The following is a 20,929-nucleotide window of genomic DNA, read 5'->3' as shown; positions in this document are numbered from 1 at the left end:
ATCACCACAGGGGGCCACTGAGAACCCACTGTGTGTAAGGACCCACTGGAAGCTTCAAAGAAGGGGCTTGGGAGAGAGAGGCTGGGAGAGAGGCCCACCGTGGAGGCCGGTGGGCAGTGTGCCCAGCACAGCACTACACTCGTAGGGCTTGTCTGAAGGTCCCTGGTGGGGCAGCCTGACCTCCCTCTTGATCTGCTCTGCTCTCTGGTTCCATCTGTCCCTCAGGCCCCAGAATAAACCTCCTTTACCGGCAGCCAACCTGCCAAGAACCTCCAAATCACTGGTACAACTTGTGTAAAATCCGGGCACCGTTTTTGGACCGTCTCACCTGGTGGCCACCGTTGGTCCCAGCAGAAGCCATTAGCAGCGGAGCTGCGGTGGCTTCCTCAGAGAGGATGATGGCTTCTCCGTGCCTGTGGCCTGAGAGAGGTACCTGCTATTCCGGAGTTTTCCTGCCACAGGCTCAGCTCCAACCAAATCAGTGAGGTGCTGTTACTACAGGCCATCTGCCAGGACCCGGAAACAGCATGGTTACATAAGGGCTGGGATAATGAAGTTTATTAAACTAGATTCTTCCTCCAGAAAGGAGACAAAGCCTCCCTGTGAAGGGGCAATGTGAAGAGTAGAGAGGTGTTGGACAAGGGCCACTGGGTTCTAATCCTGGCTCTGCTGTCCCTTAGCTGTGGGAACATTGGGACAAGCCATCTTTTCCCTAGGCCTCTGTTGTTGTTTTTCTCCAAATTAAGAGAGAGAGAGAGAGAGAGAGAGAGAGAGAGAGAGAGAGAGAGAGAGAGAGAGAGAGATGGCTCCTTGGACCATAAAAATTCTATAATATTTTCACTAAAATGGCAAATAAATAAATAAGCTAAATAAATAAACAAGCTTCCACCTTGAGCAGTGGCAGATGGGAAAGGAGGATGTGCAGAGAAGAAGCCAAAGGTCAGAGCCTTCCATCAGCCAGGCGGGGAGGCCCCAGTGGACTCATGGAAGTATGGCTGGGGACCTGGCCCTGGGGAGCACACGGCCCTCGCATGCAGCATCTTGTCCGACCCTCACAGGCGAAAGATGGTGATGACCCTCAACGCTGACACTGAGCAAACTGAGGTCTAGTAACCAGGACAGGTGACCCCTTTCTCTGATCCTCCCCCTAATTCCTCTCAAATGGGACAGGCCTTTCTTGACAACACTTCCATATGAATTACAGAGAGGTTGTATGAAAATCCTACCAAATGACTGACCTTCTTGATAAAGGAGGGATCTCTTCCTCACACACCTCTACCTCTTCAGGGAGCTGCTGGGAGAAGCCCCAGAGATGCTCATTTTCAAGTCCTTACTAGATGCTTCCGAGTCAGGGCCCTTCCTTGTGCGATTCCTGATTATCATCACCCAGTTCCTCACAGGAACCCCTACCGTCTCCTCATGGCATGAGGACACACTCCACCACACCAGATCTGTCTAGTGACTTCTCACCTTGCCTGACCCACACCCACCAATCGTCCATCTTCTCCCTGCCTGGAATGCCCTCCAAGCCTAAGTCAATATAAGTATTTGTGTGAGGGGATGCAGGAAGAGACTATGAATAAATGAACAGCACACCCCTGGGAGGCAAAGAAGTTAGTGATCGTGGCTGCTTTCATTTTACAGGCGGAGAAATGCAGGCCCAGAGAGATTAAAACGACTTGCCCAGAGTGCCAGCAACTGCAGGCTGGAACTTGGAGCTTGCTCCTCAGAGCTTCCTCAGATAAAGTCATTCCCAGATTGAAAAAGAGCCGATTCCTCCAAGATTCTTCAAACTGGGCCACTGTCCTCTTGGCACACACTGAGGACACTTTAAGGAACTGGCTGTCACTGATTACAGAGAGCTCCAGAGGGACAGGCAAGGTCTCCAAGAAAGGGCAAAGCATGGTGTCATGTGTCAAGAACCTAAAAAAGACGACAAAATTACAGCCTGGCCACTTAATGCTCACTCCGAGAGCTCCTGGAACAAATCAATCCTCACCAGGAAAGAGGAGCGTTCCTTGAATGGCTCCCAAACCCTCGGCCAGTGACCTCCGAGCCCTTCCCAGGGCTGATGGCCTTGCCACAACTTTCCTTCTTCCGCCAGCTTCGGCTTCCATCTAGGAAACCGTGAGAGGCTGAATGCTGGCACCCTCCAGAACCAGGTTGAAATCCTGACCCCTAACGTGACGGTGTAAGGAAGCGGAGCCGGTGCAGGGTGCCTGGGGCATGACCAGAATCGGTGCGCTTTCCTTGGCCACGTCAGGGGAAAGAAATGGCTGCCTACGAACCAGGAAAGCAGACTCAGAGAGGACTCTGCCAGCCCTTTGGCAAGACTGTTAAGACTCGGGACTGTGGGAAATAAGTTGTTATTTCTAAGCCATCCAGTCACCTACATGAAGACGACCATTGGCTACACACCCAGGGAGATCGCATTGAGGGGAGATAACAAGCCATGAAGTGAGATCAAACAGCTTCGTTTCTTAAGTAATGACGATGCTACTGTAGAAAGGCCGCTCAATCCCACTAAGCCCTAGACGGCATCTGGAGCGCGGGGGCAGGGATCCTCACTCAGGAGACCAAAAGAAATCTGCAAGCGGCAAAGCAGAACTGGGCAGTGTATGAAGGGCGCCTGGCAAACACTGGTCCCCTCCCCCAGCCTCACCCTCTCGGGTGTTACTCTCTGTAGCCCTGGCTCCAGCAAGGTTACAACGAGCTGTTTCTGGGGTACTGGGTGCTGCAGGACAGCCCCAAAGTTCATCCACAACACAGCCTGATGGAAGGAGATGTAACGAGAGAAGGACTGGTCAGAATGGAGGAGAGTCTTGCTGTGTGCAGAAGAGTGAGGATCAAGAGCCAAAGAAGTCTCCATCTACACCGTCCCCACCGTTTCGGGCTCAGATCCAAACTCTGGTTCTCCTAGAGAGCAGCAAGTTAAGGAGGTCACCCCAACCTCAGTTCCTTTCATAAGCAAAGATCAGCAAGGACTTGAGGTGGCCTCAGCTCTGACCTTGCTAATGCTGACTCCGAATGCCGTCCCCCACCTACCTTGCCTCCAAGGCCTGCCCTCTGCTGCCATCTGGTGGCCTGAAGGGCCTGCTGCCCTCGGCTTTAGCCAAGCCCTGGAACAAGCCCCTTGGATGACCTTCCCTACTCCAAAGGTGGCTCTTGCTTCAGCTCCAGGTGGACACGCCCTGCACTGTTCCAGACCACAGATCGATGGGTATCCCTTGGCAAACACCAGAACAAAAACCAATGCCAGGTTTTCACCTCTAGCAGAGATGATACAGCTGCAGCTGGAGAGTGGTCTCTCTGAGGAGAGAGGAAGTGGCCTGCTCAAGGTTGCCCAGCTGCCTGGCTCCCAGGACAGCACACAATTCCGCTTCACCACAATGTTTAGGGTGAGTGGGCATTTCCAAATCAGAACCAAAGTTAGCCCAGTGCTGGGGAAGGTAGGAAACAAAACTGTCAGGACTGCTTGCAGATCCAGAAAAATAACACCATAAGTAAGCTGGGCACTACCTGTCATCAGGGGACCTTAGAAGGAAGATGGCAAGAACATCACAGGGGCTTCCTGGGACAGTCCCAGGGCCCCACCACAAGCTAGGTCCTAGGCTAGGTAGACATCAGCTGGGAGAGGAAAGATAGGAGCAGCCCTGTATGTGTGCATAGTCCCTGCCCTCCACCACACACTCCAGACATGAGCTGCTCTGGTCCACTCCGGACATGAGCTGCTCTGGTCAGGACCACATCTACTCTTCTCTGACTCCAGTCCTCACTGCGCCTAGCCAGAGCAGCTCTGGAATGGTACGCTGCTAGATCGCTTGGGTTCACAGGATGCCCCTGCTCTTTATAGGGCCTACTTCTCAAACCCTTGGCTCTGTCTGCGGCCATCTTCTGTGCTTTATAATGCAGGCTAAAAAAGCAATGTGTGTCTTTACATAGACCACTTGGCTACCCTTACCCCTCTCATCTCACATCTACAATGTATTTACATTTTGTAGAGTGCTTTCCAAAGTACTTTTCCTTTCAAATGCTAGACTCTGAATCACACACACAGACCAAGGCTCCTCCAGGGAATGTAATCAAACAATGCTTCCCTCTAGTGGCTAGACGCAGTCTTTACATCCTCCTCACTTGGCAAGCTAGGCTCCCACTATCCCACCCTGCTCTGGCCTTCAGCCAAAGGTGCCCAACCCCAAGCAAGATCAAGTCCAGGAACCAGCTCAAGGCCTCAGCTGGCTCCTCGGGAGTGAAGAAATTCCGTCTTTAGGAACAAATGTACTTTGGAGCACTGAGACCTTTTATGACTTTCAACTCCCCTCTGCAGATGAGGAAACAAAGGTTCACGGATGTCCAGAAGAGCCCAAGCAGATCAAGCTGACGCATGTCTGAGCCAAAAATAGAGGCCCCTTTCCCGCCTCCTGATACAGCTGTTTGCCTCTTGTCCACGTGACCTCTCAACTGAGGTCCAGGGGAGAGACTTGTCAAGGACAGCCATACTGCACTGTAAGGGGATAGTCCCACAGACTGAAGGGTGAGCCATTTCATTTTAACTTTCAAATTGTGTTTATGAGGATATAATCAGATTGCACAATCTGTCCATTGACATATATAATAAAGTATAATTCAAACTTTTTTAAAAAGTCACAATGTCTGCAACCTCTCACCAGCCACATGGAAGAAAGGGAGCCAGAGAGATTTAAGAGTCTTGCTCACACAGAAAACAAAATGCACTTTATTCCAGCCCATGAGAGATAATAAACTGGTATATTTCTTCCTAGTCTCTTTAAAACATGAGTTAAAATTAGGAACTACAGTATGAGGCTATTCCTCTGACAGGAAACCTCCTTCTAAAACTTCTCTAAATGACAGTACGATGTCCCAGCATACGGCTATGCCGTAGGTCTTTTAACCAATCATTTCATTTGTTTCATCATTGGAAATCAGGCTGCTGTAAATGGCATGATAGTCACTGTCTGAACATCTCTCTCTCTGCTGATCATTTCCGTAGGCCAGTTTCATTTCTCACGGAATAGAATTTTGGACCTGGGGCAGCCATAAACCTAACAGGACCAGCAAGGTGGCTCAGCAGGTACAGGCATCTCCAACCACCTCAACCTGAGTCAATCCCCAGGTCCCACATGGTGGGAGGGGAGAACTGAGTCCTACAAGCTGTCCTCTGGCCTTGACACTGATGCTGTGACATGCACTCCCTGGGGTCCCCAACACACACAATAAAGGAGAGTAAAAGAATTTTCCCAAAAGGTCATAATATCTGAGAGCTCCTACTGGCACATGGTAAAAGAGGAGCTGAGGGCTTCCGAGTCTTACCAGAGGAAAGGAAAAATCAAGAAAACCGACTTGTACACACTCCAACTATTAAAATGTGACCTTCCCAAAGCCCAACCACAACTGCTTGCCCTTCCCGCTGGACACCATCTCTCCTGAAACCCTAGAGCCCCTGGGGTCTCGGCCACTCCTCTGGCCTCCCGCCACACTCTCTTTATTCGTCTACTAAATATTTAATTTGGTCATCCAACCACAAGCTTCCTGAAGGTAACTCTGGACTTCAGTGCCCCCTCCATTCCAGAGCAGAGTACAGTGTCCCTACAGTCGCATCCTATAGCCAAATGCCAGAGATCCAGGAGAACTAAATGTCCTTCCTGGGTGCTTGGGACGATGGAGGACCATTGGCCAAAGCTAGAAAATATGGCTCTGCTTTGAAGAGTAAAAGCAGCTCAGTTACGGGGTTAGAGCATTCTGAGATATATGTGGACAAAAAGAATGAGTTCAAGCGTAAGCTCTGTCCATCCACATGGACCAGAGCAAGGCAATCCACTGGAGACTCACCCGTGAAGTTAGGATCAGAACACTCAGCTTGCCAACTCGCTATGGGAAAACGTCTGTGAACACACTTCACAGTGATTTAGACAGACAGCAGCCCATGGAGTTGCTGCTGTAGTATCAGGAAGGGAACAAGGCTGCCTCTGGGAACCCCGGCGTGGCCTCCTACACCCTGCCCCAGGTTCTGCTCCACACACAGATACACTTGCGGGAGGGCATGCTCTTCGGCGGGAAGCAGGGTGTTCTGGAAGTGCAGGTTCCTGTACGGAAGGGACCAAGCCCGGCCAGGCTCTTGGCTTTACATCATCCACATCTCACCATCTCCGGAGAGAGCGACAGGGTCAAAGGAGAACTTGACTGAGAGTCAAGAGGCTTGAGTTCTGGTCCTACTCCTTCGCCCATTCCCTGTGCCTCCCCTTCCCGGTTCCTCGGCCTCCCCATTTCCAAACTGAGGAGGGAGGTGAGGCCAAGTAATCCGCATTCTCATCCCTGGTGGGCATGCTAGTTTCAGGGTAAATGCTAATGGCTTTAGTTAAGCACATGACCCACTTCAAAGCTGTCCTCCGGGTTCCATCTGACTCTCAACTGTGGGGTTTTCAAAGTTCTAAAGCTCAAGCCAAGCATCACAAATTCCAAAACACCTGCTTTAAATAGACCCATAAGGTCAGAACCTCCCTGAGGTCCACTGAGGTCTCACAATGCATGGCCCCAAAGAAGGAATAATGTATAAGATCCCCATTCTAGAAGGGATCTTGGCCCCAAAACAGAACAATCAGCATTGGGTATATTTATAAACTCCGTTCAGTGTGAAGCAATGTGGGCTTGAATTTCACTGATGCTCAAACATCAAATGCAATCAAGAATTTCTTGGTCTGTGATTCCTTAAGAGAGTAGCTAAGAGGTGGTCCTGTCCACATATGCTTCCTGTCTTTAGAGAAATAAGAAAAGTTTCTCAATTAAAAGAATATTACTAAGGGGAGGGGGTAGAGAGATGGCTCAGTGATAAGAACAAGGGAATCTGTGGCTGTTATGTAGAACTGAATAGTATTGTAAAATAAAATAAAATAATAAAAGAAAAAAAAAGAACACTTGCTGCAGCCAGACTGTGGTAGCATATGCCTTTAATCCCAGCACTTGGGAGGCAGGGGCAGACGGATCTCTGTGTGTTTGAGGCCAGCCTGGGCTACAGAGCTAGTTCCAGGACAACCAAGGCTACACAAAGAAACCCTGTTTCAAAAAACCAAAAGCAAACAAAGAACACTTACTGCTTTTACAGAGGACCCAGGCTTGGTTTCTAGCATCTATACAGTGGCTCATAGCCATCTATAACTCTACTTTGAGAGGATCCAACCTTTTTACTGAACACAGGCACACACATGGTACATACACACATACATACATACACACACACACACATACATGTAGGTAAAACACACTGCACATAAAAATGAATGAATCTAAAAGAAAAATTCTCAAGAACATTGCTAGGACTGGGGAGGACGCCAAGGAAGGAGGTGAGATGTCCTGGGCAGCACCACTGATCTGGGGTTCCAGGGCTGCTGCAAGTGCTGTTTCTCCGCTTGCTTTTAGTTCCTCACCTTCCGGGTGAGGAAGACGCTTCCTCCATCTCTGGCTCTAACACCGATACTCCAGGTCTTTCTTGGGTGACACAGAAGAGTAAGGAATGTCAAAGAACTCTGCCTTGGCTTCACGTTTTCAATCCATATCCCTCTGAGACCACAAGGCTACTTTGGGATGCTGCATGGTTCAGGGAAAGCTTCCAGCCTCCGGAAAGCAAAGAACCCTAGACATTCTGACCAACCCCACAATAACATTTAGAACCCGTGAAGAGCATTCCCTTGAAATTCTAACAAATTGCCGGCAGCCAGCACTTGGCATTTGTAAGCACTGATGTCTCCACACACCTCAGGGTAACGTGGAATCAACCTGTTCCTATCCAGAGGCATTCGCAGGGACCTCTGCTCATGGAGAAGAAACATGGCTAGTCCCGGGGAGGGCTGAGGTTTCCAAAAGGGCAGAGAAAGCTGATGTGACTGAGCAGGTGGGGATGGGGGTCCAGTCCTGTGCTTTACCACGTCACTACACAGAATGCTCATGCCAGGTTGGCAACTTCCCCTCCCCATTCTTCCAGTGTGGGAAGATGTCTGCAGCAGCTGGGCTTCTCTATGTGCACGTGTATTGGCTAACAACCTCCCAAATGACAAGTGCTGGGCTGAGAATTGAAGGGCCAATGGCAAGCGAAAATAAACACATCGCTTGCTCTCATGGAGCTTATTAGTCTCATGGGAGGAAGAATTAGTTAAAGAATCCACAGCTCAGTTGGTAGAAGGCCTGCCTAGCATGTGTGAAGATGTGGGTTCACTCCCCGGCACCCCCAAAACTGGGAGCACTTAGGAGAAGGAAAGAGGATCACAAGTTCAAGGTCAGGTGACCCTATCACATAAATAAAGAAATAAAACAAAGGAAGGCTCACAGTACCACGAGGACAAAAATACCAGGGCAACCACGGTGGTGATCCACTGGGTATCGGAGGGGAGACGCGGGGAACAGGGTAGAGCCACGCATAAACCCAGGTCCATCTGATAACAAAGCCACGCTTTTATGTCTCTTACCATTTACTCATTCACTGGGTGCTGTGGGATGTCTTTCTGTATGCTGTGAATATGTGCTGCTATGATTGGTTAATAAAGAATTAACTGGCCTATGGTGAGTCAGGTTGTAGCCAGGCAGGAAATCCAAGAGGGAGACAGGAAGAAGAAAGGCAAAGGGCAGAGGAGATGCCATCCTGCCATCCAGGGAGCAGCATGTATGAGCATGCAGGTAAAGTCACAGAACACAGACATACAGATGAATAGAAATGGACTGAGTCTAGTTATAAGAACTAGCTAGCAAGAAGCCTGCCATAGGCCATACAATTGGCCATTAATATAAGTTCTGAATGATTATTTTATAAGTGGCCATGGGACTGTGAGGCCTGGCGGGACCAGACAAAACTTAAGCTACTGAACATCTACTATGTGGCAGCCCCTATACCAGGGTAGAGCCACGGGTAAAACGAGTTCTCCTGGAATCGACAGCCCAGACATTGAGCAAATAAGACATATGCAAGTGCAGACTGGGAAAGAACCACAGTGCGTCCAGTTCAACAGGTAGAGTTACCCAGGAGGCCACGGGGGAGCCGCCATAGTCCAATAAAGCCCCTAGCCCACCGCATGTGGGTGAAAGACTTCAGGGAGCATAGTGTTTCAAGGAGTAGCAAGGGCCTGTCCAGGTGAGGAGCCCTCAGTGCAGAAGACAGCATATTTCTGTCTTGCCACAGACCCTGTTAAAACAGAAGCTCTTCTAAAAACAAGACCAAATAGTGAATCAGCTTACATATCCCAACCTCAGGTGAGCATCACTAATGCAGGCATTTTACAGCTAACTGGGATCATTCACAGATTCGTTTGTATCAACCCCACAAACACCCTACGTGGCAGACAGGAAGGTTTACTACCCTGCTTGAGAGCTGAGCAACTAGGATGTGGGAAATAGCTGAGACAGGGTCACCAAATGAGGCCAACACCCAACTCTGCCATCCAGCTTTGTATTACATCTCCAGTCAGGAAGCTGAACATCTCTGTGAGACAGCTGCAGGTCACCGAGCCTGGATAAAGTCACCCAGGAGTCCCATGAAGTTCCTGGGAACAATGGTGGGGACATTAAGCAGCTCAGGAAAGGTTTCTAGAATGCAGCTTTACCAGCCTGAGACACAGGTACCCTTGCCAACTCTCCCAGATTAGAACAGGTCCTCCTGGCCTCTTTCCAAGTGCCTCTGACTAATACAGAAAAGTATTTTTCCACTGCGAACCTGCAGGCAGGCAGCAGACTCTTGAGAGAGGAGGGCAGAGAGTGCACCCCCACTCCTGGACTGACCATCTGGGAAGTTATTCTGGTGCCATCCAAATGCCCTGGCCACACACACCTGCCAATGGGGACGCTGGTCCCACCTTGACAGTTCAAGTACCTGAACTGCATACCCTTCTTGTACCACGTGAGGGGGCACCTTGGCATCTTGCAAGGTGAGACTATTCAGCTGCATCTTTGACCTCCACCCACTGGGTGTCACTAACAACCCCCAGCTGTCACAGCCAATAATGTCTCCAGCCATTGCTAACGTCCACTGCAGGACAAAAGTCACCTTTTGGGGGAAGCTTTAATCTTGAGACAATGGAGAAGAAAGGCAAAGCGCCCTGTCCTGTTCCACGTCTCTGGAGACATATGGTCACGGTGCACAAGCTCGTTGGGATCGGTGTCACACAACAAATGTCCCCACGCCAGCAGCTGACTGCTGTCGTGGTCCTCCACTGGAGCTTCAGGAACAGACTCAACTCCCTGTCGCACTGATGAGCCGCTTGCGACCCCACAAGGGAAACTGGTTCCCATTACTGCGAGCAGCTGAGTCTGATTAAACGGAAATTCCGGGTGCTTCTTCTCAATGACATCGGACCGGGGCAAGGGCTGTCATGGCTGCTACAAGGAGCAGAGTGGTGAATCAGGATGCTCCCATTCACCCCCAATTCAGTAGAACACCCAGATATCCAAACATCCCAGCTCTTAACCATTCTTGACCTGGGAGAAAAGGGAACAGAGCGAGGTACATACACAAGCAAGCTGAATTAGCAACTTAATTAAACAACTGAACTGTTACCAGAAAAAAATCATGCTCTCAAGTGGAGGTGGAAACAGAGCTGAGCTTCCAGGCAGCTGGAGTGACTCAGCACCAGCAAGAAAGAACGCAGCTGCCAACCTCCCACCCCAGGGCTGGGCCCCCGGCCCAACACGAGGTCGGTTCCACTACAGCGCTTCAAAGAAGCTCCACTTCTGTCTCTCACAGCCAGCCACTTAACCAGGGACAGGGATTGCTCTCAGACTCACCCCTGGAGGGTAGCATGAGTTTTTCTGCTGCACTGCACCGAGTGAAGACTACCCATGAGCTGCCCACCTGTTAACACCTAATCGCTCAGCCTGCTGCCACTCACATCTTGTGCTCTTGGCTCTGTGCCTGCCTGCCTGTCTGTCTCATACTAGGATGGTGCTGAATTCTGATATGGGTCTGCCTCTCCTAAGGGGCTCCTTAAGAGCACATAAACAAACATTTATGGGTGGAGGAATGGATGATGGGCAAACAGATGAAGTTTTCTATCCCTGTGTTCAAGCAACTGGAAGCTCTCAACTTTCCTCCAAATGGACAACACACCTTCCTGAGAGCATCCCTTCACCTGGCAACGTGGAGGTTACTGCGTGCCAGACCACCATTTCAAAATGACCATAACATTTTGGAAAGATAAATTAAAAGCATCGCAGACATGAATGCTCACAAATCTGTGAGTACAAATGCACATGGCATGTGTGACTTACCGAAGAGAGCTGAAGCTGTGAGAAAACCTATGAGAGCTGGAAACTTCTGGAAAAGTAGTCAATAGGTATTTGGGAGCCTGAGATGGAGCCAGCAAGGCCAAAGAGCTCCTGAGAACCCCTGAGGTTCAGAAGGCCTTGACATGCTATCAAACTGTCTGAGAAACTGTAGATCAGCAGGGACTCCTAAAGAGCAGGAGTGAGAGGCCATGAAAAACCAAAACCAAGAAGAAAGGATTATGATGGCCATGAAAGACCTGACCTAAGGGAGAGATGGGAACCAATGGAGACTCAAGGAAAGGTGGAGATGCCCAGAGCTGCCAGGCATGCGGTGGCCCTGAGGAACAGGAGGGCTCCATCAATGCACACAGAGCATCAGAGTCAAACTGGAGTTTAAATCAGAATGTCACACTGGCTACAGCTCCAATACTTTGTGATGTTGCGTTAACTCAGAACAGGTGAAAATAAAAATAAAACCATCTCTTCAGCCATGGCCAGGCAAGGACTCACCAGTACCTGGACCAACCTCTGGGTCATGTTGGACGCAATCTCAAAACCTCAAGAACCCTTAGGAGCAGAATGAACTCACCAATCCTGCCTTGGCTTTCCAGCTGTGATCCAGAGAGGAAAAGCCACATGGCTGACGGCAGGAGGCACCAGGTCCTCCACTTTTCAGTACTTAACGCCCCCACCCCAGTCCTTAAGCCCAAGTACTAGTGAGTGTCTGGACAACTGCTCTTCCCAACCTCAAACTGTCTGTTGCACCCTTACCTGTCTGAGCAACCAGGTGTGTCCAGCCACTCCAGACAGCAGAGACCTTTTCATCCCGAAAGCAACGTGCATCTATTCTCTGAGGCAGAAGGAGGAACGCAGCCGGGGAGGCCAGTTGCCCGTGTTTGTTCCGGCCCCAGACATACAGCTCTCCTGTATCTGAAACAAAGGGGATGGGCGGTAAGGAACATGACCCAGAAGGGTGGGGGACAACTCTGAAAAGAAATGGCTAAAAAGGAATTGTTTCCTACTTACACCACAGGATTTAGTGGAGCCATGCACAATACGAAATTTATGTAGAACATAATCAAATATAAAACGTACTGAACTCTGTACATATGGAAGATGTAGTGTATGTAAGACATCTGTGTGTATGTGTGTGCGCACGTGTATATTCATTCATGGGGGTGGTATATGCACACACTGGAGGATGGGTGAGTTCCATGCACCCATGAGCAGAGAGCCTGAAAGAGACCATCAGGTGTCCTGCTCTATTGCTTTCTACCTTATTCCTTTGAGGCATTCTCTCACTGAAGCTGGAACTGGCTGTTGGCCAGGAAGCCACAGCAACCCACAAGTCTCCGCTCCACATAAGGCTAGGTTCACAGGTGTGGACACAACACAGCTTTTTATATGGATACTGAGATTCAAACTGAGATCCTCAGGCTTGCACAGCAAACACACTCACCAAGCCATCTCATCAGCCCATCTTCTGTATTTTTTTTTTCCAACATAAGCCTATATTACCTTTTGTTAAGAAGGAAATGCTTAAACTTCGAAGGTAACAGATTAGAAGATAATCTACCTGAGGGCTGGGGGTGCGGCTCAGTCGGCAGAGTGTTTGCCTACACAATCGCCAGCACTGCATAACCTGGGTGTGGTGGCACACACTTACAATCCCAGAACTCCAGAAGCAGAGGCAGAAGGATTAGGAGCTGAAGGTCATCCTTGGCTACAATAGTTAGCTGGAGGCCAGCCTGGACTTTAAGAGACACCACCAAAAAAATTATATGCTATTTCAGCTTCAACATTTTAGAAACGAAATTGTCTCACTGTCCCTGCTGTCCCCCAGAAGAGGCTGAGCTACCACTGCCCATCTGTGCAGCCCCTGAGCTCCTCTGGGCCCCCTGTAACCCCGTGATGGAGGCAGAAGCCACTGGCACGGTGATGTAACAGGAGGAGGAAGCCATGCAAAGTCAAGTGACTCTGGCTGCTATTCCTGGATCTGCTAACTAGCTATTGACCTTGAACAAACCACTTCCTCTCCACGCCTTGCTTCCACCAGCTGAATTTGGGGAGGGAGGGAGGGAGGGAGGGAGGGAGGGCTGCTGGCCTAAAAGGGAGGGAGGCACAGGCAACATCACTGCTGACCGGAACAACTGGTGGGTGGCCGCAGCGACCAAAGAGCATGTGCTTGCAATTCAGGCCGTGAGATCTGGTCTACACACGCACTACCCAACGGCACCAGTCACCAGAACCTGAAATGTGGCTGGCCCACACGAAAATACTCAACGGACTGCAGAGGTAGTCCAAAAAACCATACAGCATTAGCAATGTTCCTATTATACTAAATAATATTTTGGACATTTTAAGTAAAATGTGTTAATAAGATTAATTTTACCTGTTTCGTTTTTTTGGAATCTGGCTCACAGCACTGTCTCAATCAAGGCTGGGAACTGTTCAATGACTCTTTAAGATCACCTGGTTAACAAGGATTCAGCCAGTGAGAGGACGAGGAGCCAGGCCTATTTCATTTGGTGAGTTCCCTATAAAGTTCACAGCACCACTCGCCCTACAGTGGTTTCATAGCGCCCGCCCCCCCAAATTGATCAAAGGCCAGACAGGGTCATTACAGTCATAGCTCAGGAGTCTCCAAGTTCCAGCTGACACTCACTTGATGTGGGACACAGGGCACAGCACAGCATGGTACCATCTCCTCACCTCTAAGGTGAGGATATCTAAGTGACCCAGCTGCCATCACATGTGGCCTTGAAACACTGACATCCTACAGGTCTACGGTGTGCATTCGGCCTTCGTCAGAGCACAGAGGTTGAAATCCCTTACAGGAGGGCAGAGACAACAGCCCTCACCCCACACAACATCAACCCAGTAGATGCTGGAGAGCCACAGAGGCGCCGGGAGTGCACAGCCTGCGTGACTCAGAATATCTAAACCATCTTTTGAAAGGCAGGCTGCCTTCCACATGGGGATAGTTACACTGTTGCATCAGCAGGTAAAATTAAATTCTGCTGCAGTGCCAAACGGTTACATAACCTACAAGGACTCCAGAGAAGTGGTCTAGAGAACACGGAACAAAATCCAATGTGTTAACAGCCTGAGCAAGATGAGAAAAGAGGGCTATTAATCTTGACGATTTTTAACTCACTTTCGAAATATCAAAACCCAATTCACTTTGTGACTACATTAAAAATGATTAAATGGACACTTTAAAATGGTGAATATCATATATAAATTATAGCCCCACCAAAAAAAAATCCAGTCTGTGTATAAAAAGCACCACAGGAAAAACTGTAGGAAATAATAAATTTAGTAATCACATATTTTTGTTCTTTTTAAAAACATGACATTGGCAGCTAACTCAATAATTACTAAGTTTGTATAACATCAGCCATCTCAGGTCAATTAGGGCAGAAAATGAATGTCTCTTAGTCTATTCTTACTCCAACAAGATGTTGCCCTCATCACTAGCTGTGGGCTGAACACCTGCAACCCTGTGTCTCCAGAGGAGAGGGGGGTCAGGTGTCTGGGAGTCACTCAGAACCAGCATTCAGCTCAACATTTTCACCAACCACCAAAGTAAAGCCAAAGCGAAACTCAGGCTACAAATCGATGTCTCTCTCGTCAGCTGGTTAGTTGTTTTAGACTCACTGAACTAGAGCTGATTGGCAGCTCAGAATTTAAGTATTTAAACTTTCACACTGTCTCTGGTACTCTGTAAATGCCAACGGTCAGTTAGCTGTCCACTCGGTCAGACCATACGAGGCTGGGTTTACAGACATGAAGTTGCACACATGAATTTCCACACAGAACACCGAGCACACCAGTATGAGAGTCCCCACTCACTGCTTTAAAATGAAAGGCACTCGGCTCTGTGTGAGAGGTCGAACAAAAATAAGTTCCTCAGAGGGACAGGCTGCAGTCTGCCCTGCCCTGGCAGGACAATCCAGGCCAAAGGAAAGGGAAGACCTTCCTGCACAAGAAAATGATGCATGGCTTCCTGAAGAAAGGCTACTGGAGTACTTATCATGCATGAGCTTGGCTCTGATGGGGAGTCAGAAAACTACAGTATGAAAGCTGAGCATTGTGGAGCATACCTGTAATCCTACAGCTTGGGAGATGAAAGCAAGAGAATCAGGAGTTCTAAGGCCAGCCATGAGTGTGTGTGTGTGTGTGTGTGTGTGTGTGTGTGTGTGTGTGTGTGTGGTGTCCAGCTCAGGCTGTGCTGCAGAGTAAGACTCTGGCTCAAAGGCCAAAGAAAGGAAAGATCAGTCTGCTATATGGTCAAGTACTTGCTCCTTAACATTTTGATCAACAATGAGCCACATACACAACGGTACCCACATCACAAAGCCTAGGTGTGCAGCAGACTGTATCTCCTTGATGCTCAGGCAACGACACACCCCCACCACTGAGCAATGCACAGCTGTATGTAAATGTACTGTTGATTTCATGATCTGCCCCATCGCAGTTCCCCCAAGAGGGTGATAATCATTTCCATCCTGTATAACTGAGAAAACTCGGAGGATGAGCAAGGAGCCTAAGCTCGATGTGAGTGCTTTATATATACTATCAAATTAAGTCCTTACAGTTACTCATAAAGTATTTTGCAGATGGGGGGACGGTCTCAAAAGATAATTTGCCTTGTGGAGGGGCCCTAAAACAGGCTTAGGGGCCCAGACACAGCTTCTGTGACAGGTTTACTGGCAGGCAACACTTAGATCCAGGAAAAGCCATAGCTAACATCATCACCCAGGGATCCACCCAGGGATGGGGAAGTACCTGACATCCCAAACATTCCAACCTTTAGATAAGGTGGCCAGATGTCCCTGAGTCTAGTACACACCTGTTTTTGTTTTACAGATACCCCTAGACAAATGTCAGCCAATCAGGGTCCTGGACCCTGGACCCTGGAAATCCCCTCACCCCAACCTCTGTGATGATAAAAAACCCTACCCTGCTTGAGCTCAGGGCTCTCTGCTCTCACCACTGCATGGGACAGACAGACCAAGCCCTGGGGCTTGAAAATAAAGGCTCTTTGCCTTTACATAAGCGATTCGGTCTCCGTGGTGGTCTTTTGGGGGTCTTCAAGATCTGGGCATAACAGCCTAAAATTACATCAATAATGTTACTAAAACTGTCACTGCAAAATATATACTTTCCCCCAACTCTGTCTCAGCTTCACTCTAGGCCATAGCATACAGAAAGCTGAATGACACACTCAGCTCTGAAGAGCTGGGACCTACCTGTTAACGAGGCCGAGTGGTCAGATCCCGCAACAACACATGTAGAATTCTCTAGGCCTGCAAAGGAAATTTGTTTGTTTTGAGCTATATTTCTGCTAGAACACATCGCATGAGAGTGGACTCTAGGGTCCAGCATTACCTGAGCATGGGGAGAAAGCCACCCAGTGCAGGTACGAGTGAGCAACAGGATGATTGGCATGATGGAGGTAGGGGGGTTTGCACACGTCCATTATTGAGGATAAAGTACCACAGTCCTCACTATCAGAGGAAAGGCAGCGACATGAACAGCAGGAAAGCCAGAGCAGCCATGTGCATAGACATGAGAAAATGTATGTGAAATGTGTGCATGTATATCCGAACTCTGCCTGCTGAGGAAGGCTGCCGTCAAAAGAACTCACACCTTTGGCTCCCATTGTGTGCAGGACTTAACCACAAACCAGGCCCCCTCAAACACACAGCAGAACTCTCTGAACCTGCTTCTGACCTCTAATTCCAGCACTTTACCTCCCTGAATTACACTACCTTCACCAACAAGGCAGAATCCCAATCTATCCTGTTGGGAGTTGGGACAGCCTGTGGTAATTTATGGTCTAACCCGCAGAAAAATACAGTCTTAGTCTGCAACTCTTTTCAAAAACTTCTGTTTCGCTAACTAAAAGGCATCTCACATCTTCAAGTGTCCTTAGAATGAATAGACCAAAGCAGAAGTTCCCAGCCACATCCACCAGCAAGGAGTCCTGGGCTTTAGGGGTCCCTGGGTAGCAGGGGGAAGATGGGAGAATGAAAAATGATGGGCTATGAGGGCAGAAAACTAAGGAGCCATTCAAACCCATCAGAAACCCCCACACAACTCTGAGCTTCTGTTCCAGGCAGATCCCACACTGGCTGTTTAAGTGTTTTGTTATGCCTTCTAGTTACTGGCCCAGGACTAAAATACAGAAGAACAACATTTCATTTTCCCCCTTGGCACAGGAGAAAACTGGTAACCATTCACACCTGATGCAAAATGGTGCTATCTACAAAGAGAAGGCAGAGGAGGCCAAATGGGGAGTCTTCATTGAGAGCACCATGTCTGAGCCAGACCTGGAGGAAATCCCAGGGCTTTTCCAGAGAAAGAGGAAGGAAAGGTACTTCTGGCAGAGTGAAGAGTCTGTCTGTCTACAGGTACAGTGGCAGGTCAGGCGCTATGACCATCTTGTTGAAGTAAGGAGGTCTGGGAAGTACATCCTGTGAGAGACCACACACATACCCTTGTACACATGCACAGGAGCGCGCGCGTGCACACACACACACACACAGAGTGTCATTTTAAAGCCTTTTTAAGGCAAACATCGTGGCACACTTACAATCCCGATGTTAGGAGGTGGAGCAGGTGAACTACTCACTGGGCTCCGGGCTTGTGGAAGAGCCCGTCTCCTAGAACACAGTGGACAGCGCCAGAGGAACAACAGCCAAGGCCGTCCTCTGGTCTTTCCATCCACATGCATACGTGTACATACGCAAACATATACACACATATGTAACACGAATTGATAAACGATCTTATTAATTAAAAAAAAAAAAAAGAGCCAGATATTGAGGTGAAAGCTGAAAGATCAGAGAAACAGAACAAGCCAGCCTCAAGAGAGTGAGTTCCTGTTTCCTCACACCTTATATACCTTTCTCTGCCCAGACATCACTCCCTAGGATTAAAGGCATGTGTACATTCTGTGCATGTGTGCATTCTGTGCATGTGTGCATTCTGTGCATGTGTGCATTCTGTGCATGTGTGCATTCTGTGCAGTCACCCAGCTGCCTTGGCAACTTGAGTCTAGGATTCAGAACTCGAGACTCACTATACTACTACGTCATGTGTGCTTCCCAGGACTAGGATTAAAGGTGTGTGCCACCACTGCCTGGCTCTGTTTCCAGTGTGGCCTTGAACTCACAGAGATACAGAGAAGTGATAGGATTAAGGGTGTGGGCCACCACTGCCTGGCCTCTGTGTCTAATCTAGTGGCTGGCTCTGACCCCCAGACATGTTTATTAGGGTACACAGTACATCACTACACACACACTTACACAAAACCAGAACGACCACAATGTGTAGGTGCTCTACAGTCTATTCTGTTCCCACCATGCCCAGCACCTTCCGGTTTCTTTTGTTTGGAGCCTAAGAAGAGTAGTTAGATACAGGATTTTCCCGTAGCCAACCCTCGGGGAACTGGGCCCAAAAGTAAGAGTTACAGAGAAGAGAAGAGATAGACATGGTACCAGAAAGTCAGAAAGGCCTACAGAGAGAGTGGAGAACAGAGATGAAGAGCTGAAAAGGACCTGAGAGCGGACGACGGAGAGAAAGAAAGGGAGGCCTGCACCTATTGGCCAACTAACCAACAGCGGACCCACGGGCAGCCTACAGATCACCTCCTGTGTTCCCATGTGTAGACACCCCAGACCTGCTCCCTACATCCTCACTCGTTCCTGTCTCCCTCCTGGGAGAAGGAAATGGCAGAGGCACAGCCCACAGTCTTCTCTCTGGAGTGTGACTCCTGCACTGAGAGGCCATTCCTGGCCCCTTGGCCGTGCAGGAAACTCAGCACAGCTGATTCTGTGCAGCCACCCAGTTGCCTTGTGGGCAACTTGAGTCTAAGATTCAGAACTTGAGACTCACTATATTACCACGCCCTGTTTCCAAACTCCTACATCATCTCTTCCAGGTGGCTACGATCCATTCCATCACTTCCTTGTTGATCTCCACCTACCTGCCTGGCATCTATCGATCAACAGGTCGCAGACCCTGGTGGCAAAGATGGCGACTTTGGGGCTAGAAAAGTCACAAAGGACTGACAATCTAACCAACCGAGAAAGTGAGAAAGATGAAGAAATACCGAAGGCTTAAGGCTAGAGAGATGGCTCAGCAGTTAAGAGTCCTGGCCAGACCTAGATTTGGTTCTCAGCACCCACAGGGCAGCTCACTGCTGGTGTAACTCCAATTCCAGGGGATGCGACACTCTCTGCTGGCCTCCCTGGGCACCTGGCACGCAGGCGGTGGACAGACACACACGCAGGCAAAACACCCATACAAACTAAAGTGTTGAGAGAGAGAGAGAGAGAGAGAGAGAGAGAGAGAGAGAGAGAGAGAGAATGAAACCCCCCTTTCCCATTTCCTGAAGATCTATGTACTTCCTCACAAAGAGTAACCAAAGACCGTGAAGAAATAAGCAGCTCACCTGTCACTCTGCTGGGTTCCTTCGCTGTCAAAAACAACGGGAGAGTCTTCCCAGGACACAAGCGTCGTCCCGAAGATGCCAAGCCAGTCCCCCACTGGAACACACTGCCGTTCACTTCCCAGCAGAGCCAGAAGGAAAAGAGAGAATGTAAGAGTTAGACCAGATTGCGGCTCGAGCGCACTGCTGTGGGGACTTCCCAACGCAGCCTCAGCCGGTGTGGACACTACACACACCACGGGGATTACCATGGAGACAAACACAAATCCCGTCTTTTGGGCAGTCTAAGACCATGAGAGAAAATTCCAAAGTAGTAAAACTTCCTCTCAAAAGTCCCGGGCACTGCCTCACAGCTACAGCCCTGGAATGCTGCCTTGCTAACCTGAAAGGAACCTTGAAGACCACTGAGACCACATTTACTAGATGAGAAAACTGAGGTCCAGAAGAGAGACTGTGATTTGGGGGTCACGTGGGGAATCAACAGTAGAGAAAACACCGGGGTTCAGCTGACACTTGAGGTAGTGCCTCTCTACCCAACCAAGGGGAGTTCAGTTAAACACATGTGTATCTGTGACTACAAGACAGTGTGGCAGCCATTATCTCAGTAGAACGGCCACTTGAACCTACGTATCCACATCCCAAAGCCCCGAGACGTGCACAGATAAAATCCTATGCATTCGGCAGACAGTCAGATGTACGCAGCATGGATCCACCAGCCAACACCAACATCAAGGTCTGCTCCTCTGGACCATTCTACAGCCATCGCTCTCAGACGGTAACAAGACAAGCCTGCTTTATGAAGCAGCAGCTATGACCACTGAGAACAATGCAGTACAAGAGAGGCCTACAACCAGCAGATGAACTCCAAGGGCAAAAATTTCCCTGCATACAACAAGTGGCTGATATATTCACCATGTCTCAAATAATGGATTATTCCCTTTGAAAGTCTCCCCAGATATTTATTATTATTTTATGTGTATGAGTGCTTGGCCCTCATGTATGACTGTGCACCACATGTGTGCCTGGTACCTACAGAGACCAGAAGAGGACTGCAGTTCCCCTAGAACTGGAGTTACAGACCACTGTGAGCTGCCACGTGGGGTCCTCTACAAGAGAAGCTCTTAACCAGTGAGTGGTCTCTCCATCTCCTCTTGAAATACTTTATTGTAAAATGTGTACAGTGTAAAATGGATCGCCTTCGCCATT

At 49.1% G+C, this 20,929-nt stretch overlaps 1 protein-coding gene across 1 annotated transcript in view; it reads right to left on the bottom strand.

The window, feature by feature from the left end:
- Sergef (secretion regulating guanine nucleotide exchange factor) overlaps nt 1-20,929 on the bottom strand; it is a 213,008-nt gene that overhangs the window by 173,776 nt on the left and 18,303 nt on the right. Inside the window, 3 exon segments of the mRNA XM_028880185.2 lie at nt 12,034-12,192; nt 16,518-16,574; nt 19,727-19,840. Coding sequence (XP_028736018.1) covers nt 12,034-12,192; nt 16,518-16,574; nt 19,727-19,840 — 330 coding nt within the window.

The sequence above is a fragment of the Peromyscus leucopus genome, chromosome 1 (genome assembly GCF_004664715.2).
Source record: "Peromyscus leucopus breed LL Stock chromosome 1, UCI_PerLeu_2.1, whole genome shotgun sequence".
Taxonomy (NCBI): domain Eukaryota; kingdom Metazoa; phylum Chordata; class Mammalia; order Rodentia; family Cricetidae; genus Peromyscus; species Peromyscus leucopus.
Note: the sequence above shows the minus strand (reverse complement) of the source record. Positions and strands in the feature narration are given on the sequence as shown.